Source organism: Manis javanica, chromosome 9 (assembly GCF_040802235.1).
Source record: "Manis javanica isolate MJ-LG chromosome 9, MJ_LKY, whole genome shotgun sequence".
In the NCBI taxonomy this organism is placed as follows: Eukaryota; Metazoa; Chordata; class Mammalia; order Pholidota; family Manidae; genus Manis; species Manis javanica.
In genome coordinates this window covers 83,618,882-83,638,636 of record NC_133164.1, presented here as the reverse complement: position 1 = coordinate 83,638,636, position 19,755 = coordinate 83,618,882, and the positions used below count along the sequence as shown (strand labels likewise).

Sequence of the window (19,755 nt, the reverse complement as noted above, 5' to 3'; positions counted from 1 at the left end):
TGCTAGAACACTGAATTACCTTTAGTGACATACATGTACATAAGAAAAATCCAAAATGAGCTGAGGAGTAGGATACTAAAGACTACACTGACTTCCAAGTTCATTGCTGAGTATGGTACCTTTTATCTTGATGGATTTCAAAAGTCTGACCATTCTGTATTGTTATCTATTATAAGAATTTAGTTTAAACTCTACTAACATACCCTCCCAGCCCTATTTATTGGATCTGTGCAGCCACCTCTAAGCTGACATATATCGGTGCTCTGCGTTGTATGGTATATGACTCACTTGATCCAATTATATCTTTGGGTAATTAATAAGCATCCTAAAGGTGGACCTTTAGGGAAACATATCTTTTCCTTCAGATCTAGAGTGGAATTTTAACAAATAGTAAAATTGGTGAACTTCTTCAATACTTCATTAACTGTCTGGGATACATGGAGCTCATGCACCAAGCAGAAATCTGGCCCGCAGTGTGCCTGAGAACCAACTACCTGGTCTCCCATAAGGATAAAATATAAAGTTACACTGACTTAGACAGGAACTGAGTTTGGAGATTCCTAGTTTGCTTCCTCATCTTTTCAGGAAATTACTTAGAGAAGCAGACATCCCCAAATTAACCCAAGCAAAGGATATTAAATGGGCTGATTGGGTTTATTTGGATAAAACCTTACAGTGTTATTACCTACAGTCAGGTTGGCAGTCCTAAGGGGTCAATACTATTATTTCTCATTGAAACAACCAACCAAATAAACAAAAGCAGCCTTGAGCAACGGTTCTGTCATAGGTTGAGATATAATTTTCTAGTCACATGAAATAGTATTGTTCTACTACAACTTAGTATTTTTTACATCTGACTTTGTAAATGAATCTCATATATTACTTGCTTTCTAACATGGCCACCTTCCAAACAAGACTTAGGTTTATACCTAACCATAAAGGTAGAATCTTTTTTTAACTATAATCATTTCTTGATTTGCTATTAGCAATAAATTCTCCTCAAGAAACAGTCCTTCAGGAAAAGATCAAAGAGAATATTTGCAAAGCAGAAGCAACATGATGTGGTGCTAAGTGAATGGGTTTTGGAGTCAGATCAGAGTTCAAATTTTTCTCTTGTTAGAAGAGTAATCTGAAGCAAATTATTACCCTCCTCCCCCACCCATTGAATATAAAATGAAGGTATGAAGCTCTAGTTAGCCTAGTAACTTTAAAAAATCAGGACAATATATGTCAGGCATAGGCCCACAGAAGCTTTCTCAAAAGTCCTTTTTCTCCCTTTTCTTCTCCTGCTTCTCCTTATTTGCTATCGGTCACAATCACAAGAAAGTTCCCCAGCTTGTGAGGGAGACAAGACTCACAGTGTGGTTCTAGGGAAAGAGTACGAGCCTGGGAATGAGGGGCCTGTGCATCCTGAAAAAAGCCAATTTCCTGTGCTGGGTCACAGCTGAAGAAGAAGGTAGGGAGGGGACATGAGGATGTGTCTGTCAAAACTGAGAACTGATCCTACAGGGTGAGTCACTCTGGAGCTCCTGGTGCCCCTGAAGGACAGGGCGCCGGGTGGGTCTGCAGCGCGGACAGCTGTTGCTGCTATGAATCTACAGAGCTTGGGTAGCTGCCTAACAGATCTTGGACTTTTATTGTAAGAGTTTTCTGATATATCTTATTTATCAAGAATGGGTTTCTTAGGAGTGGGTAGAGACTACTCTCCTCCCCCGACTGTTAAACTCTTCCTTCGATGGCTTAGATCTCCTTATTAGGGAAGGAATGGGAAACCATTTTCAAATTGTGCTCTGGGCCCCCAACTTGGATGCAGGGCAGTGGATGGGGGTATAGGAGTGGGTAGGGGATAGGTGGGGGAAGGGATCTGGATTTGAATCCTCCTTTTCTTACTTTAATATGAGTGGCATTGTTTTAAATTGTTTCATGTATACTGTGCTTTATATGAACAAGGAACCCCATGGTTGCAAAGTGTAAAAAGCGCTGGGATACCTGACCTTTGAAGTTCTTTCTGATGCCTGCTGATACTGAGTCTGCATGTTCACTTAGTGTGTACTTCTGAAGAAAGGCATCATGACATGCGTGCTCTAGGACCTTCAACAACAGACTAGACCACAACCAGATCAGCCCCAGTGCCTCGAGTGGGAAAGCAGGGGGTGGGGTGGGCAGCAGACTTTCCAGAGACTATAGAACACCAAGGTAAATGGATCCCTTGTGCTGGCGTGACTGAGGAGCACTGACATGGGGTAAGGGGAACCGCCTCCTGCCCCTGCTTCTGCACCATGCCCATCCCGAGGGGCCATGCGGATGCCAGTTAATCTCTGTAGGCCTCAGTTTCCTCATCTGTAAACCTGGTTTTGGGATAGCTTCCCTTTCCAAGCTATAATATAGCAACCTAAAAAGTAAGGGCAAGAAGAGATTAGAGGAGGAAAGGAGTAGGGGGACGTACTGCTAAGCCCTGTTCTCTTTTGCTCAATAGGGCGCAAGGGATGGGAAGGTAGGAGGGAGTATTTCGAACCTCTTATATCTGACTTCTAAGTTTTATTTCTGTAAGGTCAGTGAAGGATGATACTAATGGCTTGCCTAGCATGCATACAGTCTTTCTGGGTTTCTGGAATTCCACTCTGGAGACTGGGTGGTATTCAGGATGGGTAGGGCATAGGAGACAAAGAGATGGCAGGCCAGACAGTAAAAGCTCTCTGTAAGCAAGGACAGTTTGGAGAACAAACAAGGAAGTAGCCTCAATTTCCTATCATGGAATAAATACAGGAATTCATTGTTTGGATTTACCAAAGGAATCTAATACACAGGAATTGGCTTTGTTGATTTATTTTTTAAAAATTAAAAAAAAATCTTTTATACTTTGCTTGACCTGACTGTCATAAACCAGCATTAGGATAACATATTCTGTTTTTAAAAAAAAGCAGTGTAATAGTCAAAATATATATTTTTAAAGAAGTAGGAAATCTCGTGTGAGACATTTTTGATTGACTGTTGAGTTCATGAGATCATCTGGCATGAAATAAATGTTTCTTTTTCTGGGCAGTGATGGCATATGTCAAATATGGCAAGGCAACCTACACAACAATTTCCAGCCTATGGAGCTGATTTTTCATAAGCCTCGCCACACACCCATCACAGAGAGCTCTTGTTTCTGGAGGATTTGTTTCACCTCCTTTGTGAAAGCCTTAGAGAGAAGGCAGCAAGCAGGAAAATCAGCTATTTATAGGCGTTTTTGACTAAAAGTGTCTGCTCAGCGTGCCATGGAATACTTCCAAGAGGTGGGAGAACAGGAAACCATCTAAAATCAACTAGAAGGCTAGAGAAGTGTGATGAGGGAACAGTGTTACATGGGTATCATTTTCAGAAAGCTCAGGTCTCATTTGCAAACAAATGACAGCTAATTTCACTGACACTCCTGAGTTACTGAGGAACCAGCTCAACTATCAGTTAATGAGAGAAGAAGAAAAAAAAAGACATGAATTCTCCAAGGATGACAAGTGGTTGGGATCCTTTAAGGTACTTTAAAGGAGCATCTCTCTCTTTATCTATTTACTGCTGGAGGGACCACCAGTCAGGCTGCTGTCTGTAACCCAGCTTGGGCTAGCAGGCGGCCTATGATGTAGCCAACTTCAGAAAATGAAGATCAGTCAGGGACTTTGGGCATGAGCAAAGAGGAGTGATAAGGGCCTGTGGTCATCTGTTCACCACGGTGGCTCCCACCTCTCAAAGCTGCCCTGGTGGAAACACTCCTTGGGGAACCTGGATAAGCCAGTAAAGGAGAGCGTAGGGTCTGTAGTCGAAAGCCCCATGGCTGTGGCTGTTAATTAAACTTGTCCTGTTGGCAGCAGGGTCTTGACAGATTTAAGGTACGAAAACAAAAGCAGGTTTTGTGTGGACAAACTAAAGCTTGAGAAGGCCAGAAGGACTGTGTTCCATCAGCAAATACCACGCCATGGGAAAACCTGACCCACTGAGACTGAGCTACTAAGAGATCGCAGGCTTTGGGACTTTCTCATCTGCAGATAAAAGCTTTATGTGTTTACTTGGCACAGGGAGGGCTTTCCTTTACTAGGGAATCAGGTATGTTCATCCTAACCCTGGTTTATGACAGTCAGGTCAAGCAAAGCATAAAAGTAAAAGCGGTGTGGTCCATGAAACACATGAAGAAGCAGTGAAGCATGTTTGCCTCTGAGCATTTTAATACTCAAAACATTTCATACTATATTTTTCATTTATTCCCAAAATTTTAAATTATTTTTTTTCTAAGACCTGAACAGACACAAGTCATATATCACTATGCCCACTTTACAGATCTAGAAACTAAGGGGCTGAAGAGCGGGAGCCCAAAGCCACGTCGGACGTCAGCAGCAGCACCAAAGCTAATGGAACGCTTGTCGCTCTGTTTTCATCTGTGAGACTCTACTGCCCTCTTCAGTGAGTAAAATGATAAATTTGGACTGATAGTTCCCTAGAATTGGGTTAAAGTATGGTTCTTAGATTGATCTGATACCACAATCATCCCAGATGTACAGAGTTAGAATCTGTTGTGCTGATGCCAGAAATCCTCCTTTTACAGACACTCTCAAGGTGAGTCTTTCACAGAATTAAGGAACCATTAAGTATTCAGTGATAGTGCAAGTGGCCACATACACATTTGATTCTACACATGCAGATGAATGTGGTATGAATATGCTAATTTTCACTCAAATGGATGGCACTATATGTTTCATATTGAATTTTCAACTTTAGACCTAGATCTTCTTTCCTCTTACTTGCTTTTTAATTTCAAAAACAATGACCAAGGACTCAGCCTCTCTCCCTGATGTCTCCCATGTACTATCCTTTTCCATTGTCTAGAGTTGCCCTGACTTAATATATTTGGTTGCATTTGTCCCAATATATTCTCTCGTGTATTATCTTGGAAAATATGTTTACAGCTACATTAACAGTTTTTATCCTAGGAAAGTGAGTGGAGAGGTGAGGGAAGCTGGCTGCCAACACAGTGAAGGTGCCAGAGAGATGCGGTCCAGCCCCAGAGCTGAGTGTCGTGTCTAAAGGTTACCTGTCCAAACTCAGAGCACTTCTGCTCCTTCTATCTTCCTTTGGGACATGGTTTATTTATAATGCTTATAAGGAAAACATTGGGATGCAGAGGGGACTGACAGAAATGACAGGACAAACATAGTCCCCCACCCCTTTTTTTAGAGGTTAAAAATACTACCCTGCCATTTGTAGCCACTGAATTACAAATTGCAGGAAATTATTTAGATAACAAATGTCTTCATCTCTTGTGAACCTTTTAGGCCACAAACATGCTTCAAATCTAACCTTCAGATCAGTTTTTTTCTCCCTTTGCCTCCTTGTGCCTTGACCCCACAGCCTTAAAAGGATGTACTAAGGATAGATAAGCCAGGCTTTGAAAAGAACCCTAAAGGTTTTCGCCACGTGCAAGGGACAGAGGGAAGAACAGGGCAGCGAACATGTTAGTCTCAGCCTGCTGCTGCTGAGATGACTCACCTTGTACCAGTCAAGGCATCTCCTTAGAGCTTATTTTTCTCGTTGTTAGAAAGAGTGGGTTGGACTGAGGGATCTCAATGAATTCTCCCATAAAGTGATTTTCAGATGAGAAATAGATAAGAAGATGCTATGTCCACCTTGCAGGGAGAAGTCTCTGAATGAGAAGGCATACAACATGGCCCTCCACTGAGGTTCTAGAATGCTGAAACTGTCATTTTTCTTAAACAAAACAAAACAACAAACAAACCACACCAAACAAAACCTAGTTTTTTAGTTATATGCCTTAAGGTTTTAGGGACCTGGGCAGTTAGACAATCCTGTATGTATATATGTAAATAGTGGCTTAAAAAATAAGGGGAGCAGAAATCATTTCCTTTCATTGGTGTTGGGTATCTCTCTGAACAAAGGGGTTTATCCTCACACCAGGGAAGCAGGGCACCACTAACTTATTTATACCAATGGTCTGAGATAAACGAAGTTTAATATAATCACTGCAAAAGCAAGGTAATAACTTTTCTGGTGGAATCTATGAAAAATCTGTCTCCCTATTTTATAGTCATTCTTCTTATATGGGCTTAGTGAAATGGTATATTTAAAATAGATCTTTTGTCATGAATCACAGAATGAAGAAAGTATATGTGTAAATGTATATCTTAGCAGTATGGGTGCAGGAATGCCTGTACAGGTGTAACGTGTATATATAGACCCACACACATGAATCCAACATACATCACCCTAGACTCCACATGATTCTGCTCCATAGATTTGTGATATCACAAGTCTGGATATTGTAGGAAGTTTCCAAATTCTGTGAGAACAGTGAGTATAAACTCCAGTTGATAGAGAATAGTGACTTATTGTATATGAAAATAAAGATCCACCTATCTAGAAAACTCCATTTGCGATTATAATTAGAAGTCTCTTTATCTTAGAAATGGAAGCAAGGTGGGGCATATGTTAAACTTCAGCAAATGGAAAGTCCAGTTTTTAAAGATAGTGCTATCTATTTGTAAAAGACCAGAGAATCAGAAGAGGTCTTTCCTTGGTCATGCGAGTGTTTTCTAAGAAATGAAAGAGTTAAAAAAATAGTAGAAATAAGGAACAGTCAAAAGTAAAAGAAAGAGTGAGATAATAGGCCTCTCCTTAATCTACATTCCCTCTTCTATTAGTTGTATAACAGTAATTAGTTCACTCTTTATAACTTAACCTTTTAGCTACAAACAGAGGATTGGATTGAAGGAGAATCACCATTCACTGAAAAAAATTAAACGAGTATGGTTTCAGTCAAAGAATTAATAAAAAAAACTCTTAAATAGACATTTACAAAAATAAAGTAAAAAAAATGTCCTGTGCCATAATGTGTTCCAAACGGCATTTACTCAGGATGGAACCTGCTGGTAAGAGATGAGACAAGATGGTCTGGAGAAGCAGATAGACGAGCCCTGGATGAGAATTTACACACACATGCTATTTTTACCCAATGGGAGAAGTTATAGGTTCAAAATTTCAAGTAGATAATACAAATCATATTTAGGTCATATAATTCTTCATGAATCTCATTAAGAGTAATCTGGTTTCACCTAAAAAGGCCAATTTCTATATTTTCTCAACCAAGCTACCTTGACAAATGATGGGAAAAATCTGACTGTTAAGAGGTACTATAGTTTGAACTGTATGGTTTCTTACTTCAATTGTTTAAACCTATAAAGATGGAATTTCCCCATGATTCTTATCAATGAGCACAATAACCTACTAAGAGAGGTTGTTACCTTTGAACCTAAAATCAAAATGGTGAAAAAAAAAAACTAATCTAATCACCAAATCAGAGCCAACTTGGCAGTATTGCACATATATTTCGAATGGCCCCTATAAAACCTCAAACAAAAAAACCGAAGTTCTACCATTCACAAATCACTGTTTGTTTACAGTCATGTAAAGCCATAATCTCAAATGGACCAGAGATTATGGATGACTCTTTCTCTACAGAGTAGTAAATGATTATCTTGAGTTCCTGTCTTTTGTTTGCAACTAAGCAAAACCATCCTCTAAGGAGAGTGGAGAAAGAGACATAAAATCCACTGGCCACTAAGACGTCAAGGCTAGTTTTTCTCCTTTGTGCTGTGTGAATCAACACTATACCTTCTGACTGTAGATTGGATTCTGTGGGATGAGAAATCATGTGTTATGAAACCTTTAATTGATGGCACCTTTGGTGTTGCTGAAAATGTCTTTAAAATAATGAAATTGCAGACCAAGAATAATAAAGTTTCCTTAACAACTTTCAAGAAGGATTTTCTATTTTTTTTTCATCTTCCTTTTACTACAACTGACTCTGACTGGACCCCTGCTTTCTCACCGTGTTTTGCCAAGTGTCCCTCCCCACCCCCCTGCATTGTTTGGATAGGAGAAATAGTGAGAATTATGGAGAATCAGAAAAGGGATTTCCAGGATTCTGCTGCTCTTCACCAATTCTACATTCAAAGTTAGGACAAGGCAGGAGGTCATTTTTTTTTTTATCAAAGGAGAGGGACCTCTCTGCTAAGGTCAGTGAACAAGAGGGAGAAGATTGTGTATGCCAAATAGGAAATACATTCAAGAATCTTGACCATTCTTGCTGAATTATTAAGGCAATTTAAATAAAAAATAAATTAATTAATCAATTAATGTAGTTGATGGAGGTTTTAGAAAAAAGCAGCAAGGAAATGTCGCAGGCACCAAAGTCCCTAGCAGACTTGCGTAGCACTGTCACACATTTCACACGAAGTAGTTTTAACTGATTTAATATAATTTAAGTTGTTCTAAAATAAGAGGAATGAAAAGCTCAGCCAGCAAAAGAAAATCTTCACTGGGCAAAGACTGAAATAAGCTTGCACAAAATTTTGAAAAATAGTTGTACCTGCTTTGAAAAAAACATCCTGGGTTCCTGCTTGCTATAAATGATTCTTCAGTGATTTTTATATTTAACCAACAGACAAAATAAACCTCAACCATTCAGAAACATTAATTTTGCAAAGGAACACTAAGTGTTTAGGATTCTTGTCATGGAAAACCTCTAATCACATTTCAATCACTAACCACATAATGTCCTCTAATAGTACCTAGCGCTTTTGATCATCTTTTAGTTAAAGATTTTATGAAGCCCCTGTGGAGACACAGATTTGTAGGTATCCGATGTCTCAGCCTGTTTTCTTAGCATCTGTACACACGTTAGTGTGTTAGCTCTTTCCATCTTACTACCATTATTTAGAGAAGAAATAAAATTATAAAAACTATCCTCCCCCAACTCCACCTCCCCAAAAAACCACCCAAAGCAGCGACATACTATCACCAAACACAAAGTAATAAAAGAGTTATACCCAAACCTGGTCAGTTCTTTCATTTCTTGAAACTTGCACGCAAACCGAAGAAACCCACTCAGCCTTAAAAAGGTCGATCATTTTGCTCTCCTAAAATTTCATCTCTGAGAGTGCTTTCTCAGTCCTGTCTTGTTCTCTCTCTCCCTCAGTGTGAGTGAGTGTGTGTGTGTGTGTGTGTGTGTGTGTGTGTGTGTGTGTGTGTGTGTGTGTGTGTCTACTTCTACCGGAGAGCGTTTTGTTTCCCTTTTCCCGTTTCTGTTGCTGGATGAATGCAGAATACATGATTCAAAGGGATTTTTTTTTTAAGTGAACAGTTGGAAATCTAAAATCTTGCTCTTCTGAATGGCTTTATATGCCAGTCACTCAGCACATAACATTTACATAAAGAGGCATATATAGAAACAAGAATCCTGCTTGTTTAAAGTAAAAACAAACTAACAAAAACTCATTTTACTCCTTTGAACCCATTCCTATTTTATTTACTAATTATTAACACTTACCCTGAGATGTGCCATAAATGCTCTATTCCAAATGTATAAAAGCCAACCACATCTCAACTGAGCATTAGACAGTTTTAATGTCTTCAAATCCATGTCCCTGCTCTAAATCCTGATACAGACAGTCACTGGCAGCAGTACAATAGTTCTAAACAGCAGACATCTGATTCTTGACATTTAAAAATAACAATATTGGAAAAAAAAAAGAGAGTCTTTTTTTAATTGACTACAAACAGCTTGTGAGGGAGCACATATCACCAATTGACTGTATTAACTGGAACTTGGAACAATTTCAAGCTACAGCATTTTATTTCCTAATCAATGTCAGGCAGAGACCAAATAGTTAGAGACCTGTCATCTTCTATCTTACTGCAGCAACAGCCTAAGTTGAATTAATTCTAGGTGATAATCCTACAAAGAGACAATCAGAACTTGGCTAGTATTTAGATTCCATTGTTGTGAATATTAATTTAACTTGTGTTCAGTCTTGAATCAAATTAGGGGCATATCAGTTATTCCATTGCTCATGTAATATGGGCATTTCAGGACATGCATTCTTGACTGAAAGCACATGTATGAGGTCAAATGAACACATAGATCTGCTACAGAATGAAACCAGTAATAAAATGAAAATGCATTTATTTCTACTTCTGATGCTCTTCCACTTATCTATGCATTCCTGGGCAAATGGTTTAATGTTTTCTACCTCAGTTTTGTGGTCTGTAAAACTGGAGTACATAGTAGTACTTACTTTACAAAGTTTTGGGTACTAAACGAGATACTGTATGGTTTCTGGCATGTGATATGTGTCTGATATATGCTGATGCTGACTTCTGTTTTGTAGTTATTTGGAAAGGGTAGGGGTTGGGCATGGTAGAAAATTCAGGCTTTGCAGACAGATGAACCAGTTTTGATCCTCCATGTTGCCATGTAGAGCTGTGTGTCCTTGGGCAAGTTACTTAACCTAATTTACAAAGTCTCTATTTCTTCAACTGTAAAATACCTTATTGGGTGTTAAAGAGCAAATAAGATAAGATTGGGGGAAAAAAATCTACTTAGGTCGGCACTTATTAAATGACAGCTCCAGGCCTTGCAACTCCCTCAAATTTCTCTAATGAGTACTCTTCAGACGTAACATAGGAGTTTAAAGGCAGACTGAGATCACAGGCCTTTAGAACCAGTGCTTCATTTATATCAGAAGAAGACCTAGAGAGCTGCAATGGCGGCTCCAAGCCACATCACTACCTAGCGAGTGGTCACTAGTTAGCGGCAAATAGGGACTAGAACACAGACCCTCTTATTCAAAGTTCAGTGCTCTGTCCACAAAACCTTGTAATGATGAAGTCAAACGCACTTGTAAATCCAGTTTCAGCATTAGCTGGTAATTAAGAGAATACAACTGGATAAAAAAACTTACTTTATTTCCCCAAATTCGCTTCTAAGAATGAGCTTGTAAAAGAAATTATTACATGGGGGCTGGCCAGGACTGGTGGCACCATTCTTCTTGAGGGAAGCTTTCACAGGATGATGGAGTTTCCCTTTCCTATGAAGCATAAAGAGCTGGAAAGGACGTTCAGTTCTCGGGAGATCCCTTCTCTTCCCACCCCTTGTGAATGTCCAGTTCCTTCTTCTCTCCTCGGAGGAGCTCCTCAACCTCGGCACACTGGTTGGGGAGACCACACTGTGCTACATGTAGTTTATTTGTTAAACATACCACCTTCCCACTTGAAATACAGAATTTTATTTTTTCAGTTTGAAAGCCTTACACGGAATTGGAGCCCAATAACTATCAACATTTGTTAAAGAATTTGAGACTTTGAGCTAGGTTTATATTTAAGCAATTGAACTAGTTTGGTTCAGGATTAATTATTGCTCAACGTAGGGTAGGAAATACTATTTATTTCAGTATTTCAATAATTTCAAAATTTAAAAGCAAAGGAGCATTGGATGTTAGGTTAACTATTTACTCTGGGGAGGAAGGGAAGGAAATGGTATTGAGGAAAGTAAATGATGACCCACTGTAATTAATGCTTTATTTCTCTAGTTGGGTGATATATAACTGGGTGTTTGTTCTATTTTTTCTTTGTGCTTTTATGTAAGCCTCGTAGATTTCATTTAAGAAAACTGGCTTAAAAGAAGGTAAATAATTTCAAAATAGAATTTCCAAATCTTTATAATATGAGATCCAATAATGTTACTATACTAAATCCTGTACTTAAATCTTCAAGCTTTTATTTTCCAGTTACTGAGGAACTTTAATAATTATTTGCTTCCTAAGGATATATTTTTTTCCTTCCTCACCATTTCCATGCCATTGATTCCACTGTTGTGCTGGGGTGTACTGGGAAGAGCTATTTCGCATCAAATAGATCTAATTCTCAGTTCTTTAATTTACTGGCCATGCAGCTCTAAATAACTTCCTAAGCCTCAGTTTTCTTTCTTATAAAAACAGCATATTATTATATCTAACAGCTCTCAAGATTAGTATGAGGATTAAATGAAATAGCAAGTGTGAAAATACTACAGCATCTGGCACATAGTCAATTTTCAACTGGCATATTATCAGGGCTGGGTGGAGACATTACCAAGGGAGCCAGGTTCATCAATGGAATTTCACTTTCTTTCTTTCCTTATCCTTCTACTTTCACCACTACTTGAGCTTTTTACTTCAAAAAAGTATAAAAAGGAGGAAAGATTAAGGTACAGAGGATATAGGCAATTGTGCAAGCATAATGACAGCATTTCATAACTAAGAAAGGCTGGTCATAGATTCTTTTCTAGAGTATTCCTTATTCTAATATTTCTCACATAATCTCACCAGCAATTAAAGCCCAAGGTTTTTGTTTTCTGTTTTTGCCACTAGTCACAGAACCTTCAGAGACAAAATATCCTATTCTAGGACTTCTATCTCATTACCCACCCCTTCTTCAAGACAGATAATCTAACCAAAATTCACCTTCAGTAGTAGATGATGTTTATGGGCTTAAAGAATCTCTAAAGCTTTCAGTCGGAACCCTTGTAATGGTCATTTTTATAAATTAAGAGATCTAGATTCCCACGTCTGTCAAACACTAACAATATAACCCACTAATCTTCTATATTTCTTTGAGTCTAGTTTTTTGTATGTTTAATGAGGGGGTTGTATTAGATGATCTCTTTAGCTCTAAAGTCCTGTAAATAGTTCTTGATGCCTTAAGGCATGTAGCAACCTACCAGTAAATGAGGCAATACTACTTCCAGTGGGATATACTGACCACGTAACTGTGTGTTGTATATGAAAACTGTTGTTGGCTTCTCCTGAATTCTGGGGATGGGCTCTGGCCCTGCCAGCCTGGCATATTCTCAGGGCTGGGTGGACACATTCTCAAGGGAGCAAGGTTTATCAGATGGAATTCAAGGAGAGCAAAAAGATGAACTTCTCCATGGAAGACTATCTTTTTGCATTTCTTCTTGAGAATGGAAAATGACTGTCATGCTTTTATAGCCCAGTAAAAGCTTTTAAGGAAATGGGGATAGCAGGAGACAAGAGAGAAAAAAGACATTGTGAAAAGGAAAAATAAGAGTGTCCTTTTTAAGGAGAAAAATGACACTAGAGGGAGGAGGTAGGCAAGAAAAAGACTTTTTCCCTGGTATTTTTACCCAGGTGAATTTAGTTTGTGAGTTGGAGGGCAGTAGGGAAAGAAATGAGGAGGCTGTGGAAGGGGAGGAGAGGCTTACTTTGGGTCTGTACGTGTGTGGGATCTACATGCTGACACTAATTGTATTTCACTGTGCAGATGCTTCCCCCTTCCTTTCCTCCCCTTTTCCGTTGTCCCAGGTCTCTGCAGCTGTGCTTGTCAGGGCCCCAAACTGGTTTGATCTCCACCTCCTCAGGGCCCATTCCCTGTGCTCTGGGGGATGGGGGCTCGGGTGGGAGCGTGGTTGGTGTTGGAGATGGTGATGACAATTGTGATGGGGAAGACATAGATCAATTTTCCTAAACTAATAGCTTGAGGAAGAATTCTACATTAACAACAGCAGCAGCTCTGGACAGATCTAGTTAAACTTGACAAAATTCGAAAGATCATTGCTGACTTTTATAAAAAGGTGGATGTATTTTAAAATTTTGTGTAGACTCCCCTTTCCTCTCTTTCCTAGCCCATGATCTCTCAAACAAAAGAGGACAAAACATTAATAACTCCTTGCCTTTATGTAGGCATGCTTTTCAAGCCACTTTTATATCTAGTAACTCAAGATAACTGGATAAAGTTGGTACCAGTTTGTTTCCTAATAGCACTAAACCACAGAAATGCTAAATAATTTGCTCAAAGTCATGCAGACAATTTATAGTAGAAACAAGACCAGGACCCATGAGAAAACACCACACAATTAGAAGGTAAAATCTCTAAGCATCCACCACTGGACATAAATGGTACCTGAAGGTATTGGCAGGAACGTTCCTGTTGACATGACTCTGACTTCACCATGGCCTGGTCCATGTTAACTGAGGCTTTCTGGTAAACCTCCCGGGCTCGGCTCACTGTCAGGGTGGAGGACCAGGCGCTCTTCTTCAGGAGTGGTGCGTCCAGGTTGACTGGCAGGTTGGCACAGGTGGAGCACTTGACATCGTTGTTACTCCGGGAGGCCTTGACCGCCTGTTCGCTAATGGTGTTGTAGGCCTCCATGAAGTATTGTGAGGCTGAGCGGTCAGGGCACCTGCCCATGGTCATCACACCAGAGGGGGCATGGTAGATGCACATGTCACCGTCGAGGTTGTCATCTGAGCTCCACCAGCCTGGGGAGGTGTTGGGGCGTGGCTTGGGCTCAGCCCGCCGCTCCTTGCTCTTGCTTCGCTTGCCATACCTCACTGTCTGTGTTTCGTCAGGGCTGGCTTTGCCCCCATTGACACTGCCCTTTGATGGCCCTTCCAAGGAGTGTGACTTGGTGAAGAGCTTCTGAACTGAGTGGACCAGATGGCGGATGCGGCCAGGGCTGTCGCTGCGGTGCTCCAGGGCCGTGCGCTTGTACTGCAGCGTGTGGTAGCCATCTCGGTTGAGTGGCAGCTGCCTCTCAAACTGGTCCAGCAGGTTGGCGGGAATGCGATTGGCCTTGGTGGCCAGGGTGCGGGGCACTACGGAACACTCGTCCTTTAGTTCTTGCTGTGAGTTGTAGTGCCTGCGTGGGAAGGTGCTGCTGGCCAGCGGGTCGCTGAAGGGGCCCACGCACTCGGCCTGGAAGGAGTTCCGCTGAGTGTAGTAAGGATGGTCCGCGGGGTGGTGCTCCACCGGGCTCAGCAGGTATGGCTTGCGGTCTGAGTGGTGCGACAGTGAGTCACAGACAGAATCACAGGTAACTCCGTGGTGATGGCTGCGGCTGCCTGATAACCCTTTCATTGCGGATGGGGTGCAGCCGCAAGGGTCATGGACACCCCGTAGTTAGGCTCCAGACCCGTCTCCCACAAAGACCTGGGGTGCAATGAAGAACAAGAGAAGGAAAATGGTTAACACTTCCCTTGGTATGTAGGTACTGCCCTCTTTTGTGTATGCTGTCTTGTGCATTTATTTTCTGGCAGAAGTCATCACTGCCCCTAAAAGCAGCTTTAATGCATTTTTGGGAAAGCTCTACCATCTCTATAGGATGGGAAAACTCACTCCAGATTTGGAGAGATCGTAGGGTGAGAGCTAGTAAACCTGGAAAAGGAAACAATAAAAATGCTAAATTGTTTAAAATTATTCGAAAGAAAAACTTGCCTGCCCTCCAGAATTTCAGGAACTGGATATATTCTTCTTTTGCTTCTCTGGTTTTATTCTTAACTGTATGTTAATTGTAAAGCTAGCACACCTGAAGGGCTCAGTTTCTCTGGAAAGACTTTGCTGATCCCCCTTGCAGAGAAAATTAGTTCCCCTCTGTGTTTCCATGGCACCTACTGCACCCTCTCTCAGCTCCTGTGGAATTGTTTCAGGCCTTCCTTCGCTAGCTTAAACTCTGCAGACCAGCTTACCTCTTAGTCACCTTTGCATCCCACCTAGCACCAGGCTGCCCAGGTAAACACATAGTAAATACTCCATAAATGTAAATAAAATCAATGTGAGTAGAAAACAATACATTAAAGAGATTATTGGCACATTATAACTGAGGATATATCTTTCTATCTTCTGTCACATGCTTTCCTGTTAGAATTCTCTGGTAAAAATCACAGCACACAAACAATTCTTCCGTGGTGATTAGAGCTGAAAAAAGTAATGGGGACAAATAAACAGAGCTGTAGAAAATATCTGCCCCCATATTTCTATTGTCAGAGGGTCAAGAGCTTCCTGTCAACAGAGTGGTTGGAGGACAAATTATCTTGAATTGGCTCATTTGAATATCATGGCATCTTGTCTTCCTGGCTTCAAGGTTTATAGTAAACATTCACAAATGGCAAGATGGCCAAAGGAAAGGCCTTAAAACATTTCCGAGGACATGAAAGGCCTGGACCTAAGGGTCAGCTCTGCCTTGGAGAGAAGTGACTCCTACAGATCTACCTGCGGGGACTCAGTTCACTCTGAGCACAGGCTTCCCTATGCTTTAGGGGCTGCTGTTCCACTGGGAGGGTTATTTTCTTTTGACTCTAGTAAGTGCGTTCTTTAGTGGCTGACTGAGTTCCTACTGACATCCTGATTTTTTTTAAAGCTTTCTATAACACAGAAATTGTTGTAATAAGAGTTGTTCTGTAAAGCCAATGTGACTTTCCAAAATATCACAAATGTCATTTTAGATATTAAGAGAGAAAGAGAGAGAGAGAGAGAGAGAGAGAGAGAGAGAGAGAGAGAGAGAGAGAGAGAGAGAGAGAGAGGCGAGAAAGAGATAAATGGTTTAATTTAAAAAGAACAACAACAAAATAAAACATGAAGAAAAATGCACACTTTTGAGAGGTCAGGTCTTGTCTATTCTTTGGGATGTGGTGTGCATGGCAGCTCCTGACAACATTGAAAATCTCTTTCCATGCCTTAGGAAACTCCTTTCTTCTTCCTAGTCTCTCAGTTTCTGGATTAATGGCTCAGGAAAACTGACGGGAAGTTTGAATCACCTAGTCCCCCTGGCTGAGAGAATTAGCTCTTTTGAATTTCTCTTTTGAAATTAGTTAGTCTACTAAATTATGAGCTCCTTGAAGGTAGAGACTATGTTTTATCCATCCAGTGCCCGGCAAAGTGCTTGGCTGATGGTGATAACTCAGTAAAATATGTATTCAATGAATGAATGCATCAGTGGAATATTTCCCAAAATGGTCCATACAGTGATCAAGTTACATATAACCAGTGGAAAGACGGCTGTGTGCCAAAGGAAGGGCGAGGGTCAAGGAAGGGACCATCTTGAGGGCATGTCAGAAATCAGCAGTTTTTAGAGTGCTTTTTAGTTTTTAGAGTGCGGGAAGCGGGAGGCAGGCAGATGAATGCTCCTTCGGCCACTGTTAGCTTTTGCCTCTGACTCTCCACAACTCACCAAAGGACATCCCACCTCTGGAAGCTCTACCTGCCTTGAAGTTAAAGTCGAGGAGTTTTCCTGGCATGACTGTAGGATGCCTAGACACAGGACAACCTGTCTGAAGGAAAGAAACTGACACCTGAAGACACAAAAAGGAAAGCCGGACTCAGGATACCTGTGTTTCAGAACTTGCAAATCAAAACTTGTCCACTGAAGACAAACTAATGAAAAAGATTTTTGCTTAAAATACCTTGGGAGTGCTTTGCATGAAGTGATGATCCTAAGTATCAGCTGTGTCAAGGAGGGATTTAAGAGGGTTAAAACATGTCTTTAGCAAAACTGAGGCACCAACTAATTTAGATGAAAAAATTCACTGCATGGGGGAATCTCTCTATACAAAACAGGTCCTATTGAAGATGTTTTTGCCCTTTAAATATGGACTTAAAAGTAAGAAACAAAAATAACAACCCAGTAGGACTACAGCCACATAAAAAGTCTTATGATTATATGTAATAGAATCTCAATATATAAAATAATAATGAGCAGCTGGGTCTTGAGTAGATATTTTCTGCTAATAGAATATGAAACTGGCAAGAGTTCAAAACATGAATTATATTTATTTTCTCCAAAATGTGTAAGATTATTTGAATCATTATTTAATAATTAGTTCTCTTTAAAGTATGAACAACATCTCATGGAAGATGATGTTACCCGAGGACAAGCATAGCAAAGGAAGAGCCTTTTTTAAAGCCATTAGAGATGAATTGGCTACGTGCTTTGACTGATGAGAATTTTTGTAAATTAAACATACATAGTATGATTTTTACTAAAACTTAAGTGGGCTATTTTCAGCGTAGGGACAAGCACTTATATTTTCTTAGAGGGCAATACACTGCATCAAGGATAAATAAGTTAATGCTCCTCCTTATTTACTGAATATTCATAAAAGGATATTGAGATCATGATCAATTTATTCTATGATATGGGCAAATGAGGCCATGAAAAAATGGCATTCAATAATTATAAACATTTCTAAATGCTCAATCTATCTTTTTGATAAAGGCCAAATAAAAACTTAATACCATGCCCAGTATAAACAGAGAAAAAATATCTTCCATATTTTTCTATAGAAAATATTACACTGTTTTGTACTCTCTTGGCCTTTTTAAAGGAAACTAGATCAATTTGTGATTATACAATAAAGCTACATATGCAGTGACTTCAAGTGGCATCCATGGACATCACTTATAAGCAGCATCCATGGATATCACTTGCTTCAGCCTGTGGAGCAACCCACAGCATCCCTGGGCAGAATTAACCAAGCACCCTTATGTGCAGGGCCCGGCGTTCACTGCTGCAGACAACTGTATGCATACAGCAAATCCTCATGGCCAAAGGCTTATTTTGTGCTCAGAGAGACGTGACCTAGTCATGAAAAATGATAAACAGCAATTCTTGTAATCCTCCGAATTATTGGAAAAAGAAGCTGCTATCCCCTGAATTAGATTTTAAGTGGCCATAAAAGATTTTGAAAATACAAAGGGAAATCACCTCCGTGCCTTCATCTTCAAGCAGGGGCAGGGACAGTGGGCCTCGACCTGCCCTCGGAGGGGTTTCTATGACTACAGGGATCATTCTTCAGTGTTTCTGGTTCACTATGACTTCAAAATGGTATTTTCTTGTTCTCCTAAGTCCGGTTTTTCCATCTGACCATATGCCCTCATTTTTGGCTTAGAAAAGTTGTTGACTGTCTTGGCTACCATTAGATAAGCTCTGAGTGTGAGATTTGCAAAGTCCCCACACCTGAGCAGAGGCACTGCGGTACAGATGATGTTCAAAGCAAGAATGGTTCGGCACACTAAAGGAAATTCTCAAAGTAGGTAATTTATTAGACCTGAGGTAAAAACAACCAACCATGTATTAGCAGGTGCTGACAAGGGTAAAATCATCTTGCAAAGCAGGCAAGTCCTTATTTCATTTTGGTTCTGTGCCTGCCTTTTTTTTTTTTTTTTTTTTAAAGCTGCTCTTCTGGAGTTCTCTTCACATGCAGGGAGAAGAGCTAAGTGAAGGGACCTGACTCTCTCACTTTTTAGACAGCCTGGCAATCGTGACTAGCCTTAGAAAGAACAACACTGGGACCCTGCCTTGGGGAACAGGGAGCACTATGTTCTCGTTTGGGGTGACAATGGGAAGAAGACATCTTCATGAATCTTTTCAGGGTCAAGTGGCATTTTTGGCTTCCCGCCATGTGACCTGCCCACACCAGGTTATAGTTCAACTGAAGAGAAAGAAAGGATTTCTTTATTGACAAGTATAAAGTAGTCCCAGAATAATGACCATGCTCCCCAGGCTCACTGACGGTGCACAGGCGACTAATCTGCTAATGGAACATAACTGGATATGGCATGTGCAACTTCTGGAAAATGCCTCTACAGTGAAGGGCATACCCTTCTTTACCTCTTCCCAGGCTGGAAAGCAGAATTGAGGGCTGGCAGAGCAGTCATCTTGTACCATGAGGTGGTAGTCACAGTTGGAGGACAAGATAAAAGAGTTGGTCACAGTGGAGTGCCTGCCCTTTGAGCCCAGGACACCTACCTCTGCTTCTTGTTTATTGGGATGAAATAGACCTTTACCTTTGCACCCTATTATTTGTTTTCTGACATGTGCATCTGAACCTATTCCTGAGTGAGATGGATAGTCAGGGCCAAATCCTGACGAGCTTTTGTAAGCTAACCTAGCACACAGGGCTTGATTGGCAGATGCTGATGCTCCATGAGTGCGATTTAAACCAGGCAGTGTCATGGCCATACATTTGTACTAAAGATTTCTCTGGCTGTAGTTAGAGACTAGATTGGGAGGTGGGAAGAGGCGAGAAGATCTAAAAGCAGCAATTATTTCTTGCTTGGGCAGCTCATGAGAGATTGAGGGGAGGAAGGGGACCC

General features: G+C 40.6%; 1 protein-coding gene and 1 long non-coding RNA gene across 11 annotated transcripts in view; one reads left to right on the top strand and one right to left on the bottom strand.

Moving 5' to 3' along the window:
• The window catches only part of DLGAP1 (DLG associated protein 1), an 858,481-nt gene that overhangs the window by 293,530 nt on the left and 545,196 nt on the right, over positions 1-19,755 (bottom strand). For 6 of the 10 annotated variants that reach the window (XM_073212860.1, XM_073212859.1, XM_017658265.3 and 3 more), the window contains one exon: positions 13,786-14,814. In XM_073212860.1, coding sequence (XP_073068961.1) covers positions 13,786-14,742 — 957 coding nt within the window. In that variant the 5' untranslated portion in view covers positions 14,743-14,814. Of the gene's footprint in view, positions 1-8,879; positions 9,036-13,785; positions 14,815-19,755 lie in introns of those variants that run through there. The other 4 variants (XM_017658266.3, XM_017658269.3, XM_073212863.1 and 1 more) reach the window with 1 other exon arrangement.
• LOC118972402 (uncharacterized) overlaps positions 1-19,755 on the top strand; it is a 184,923-nt gene that overhangs the window by 1,063 nt on the left and 164,105 nt on the right. Inside the window, exon 2 of the long non-coding RNA XR_005061357.2 lies at positions 4,312-4,434. This is a non-coding gene — a long non-coding RNA (uncharacterized lncRNA). The remainder of the gene's footprint in view (positions 1-4,311; positions 4,435-19,755) is intronic.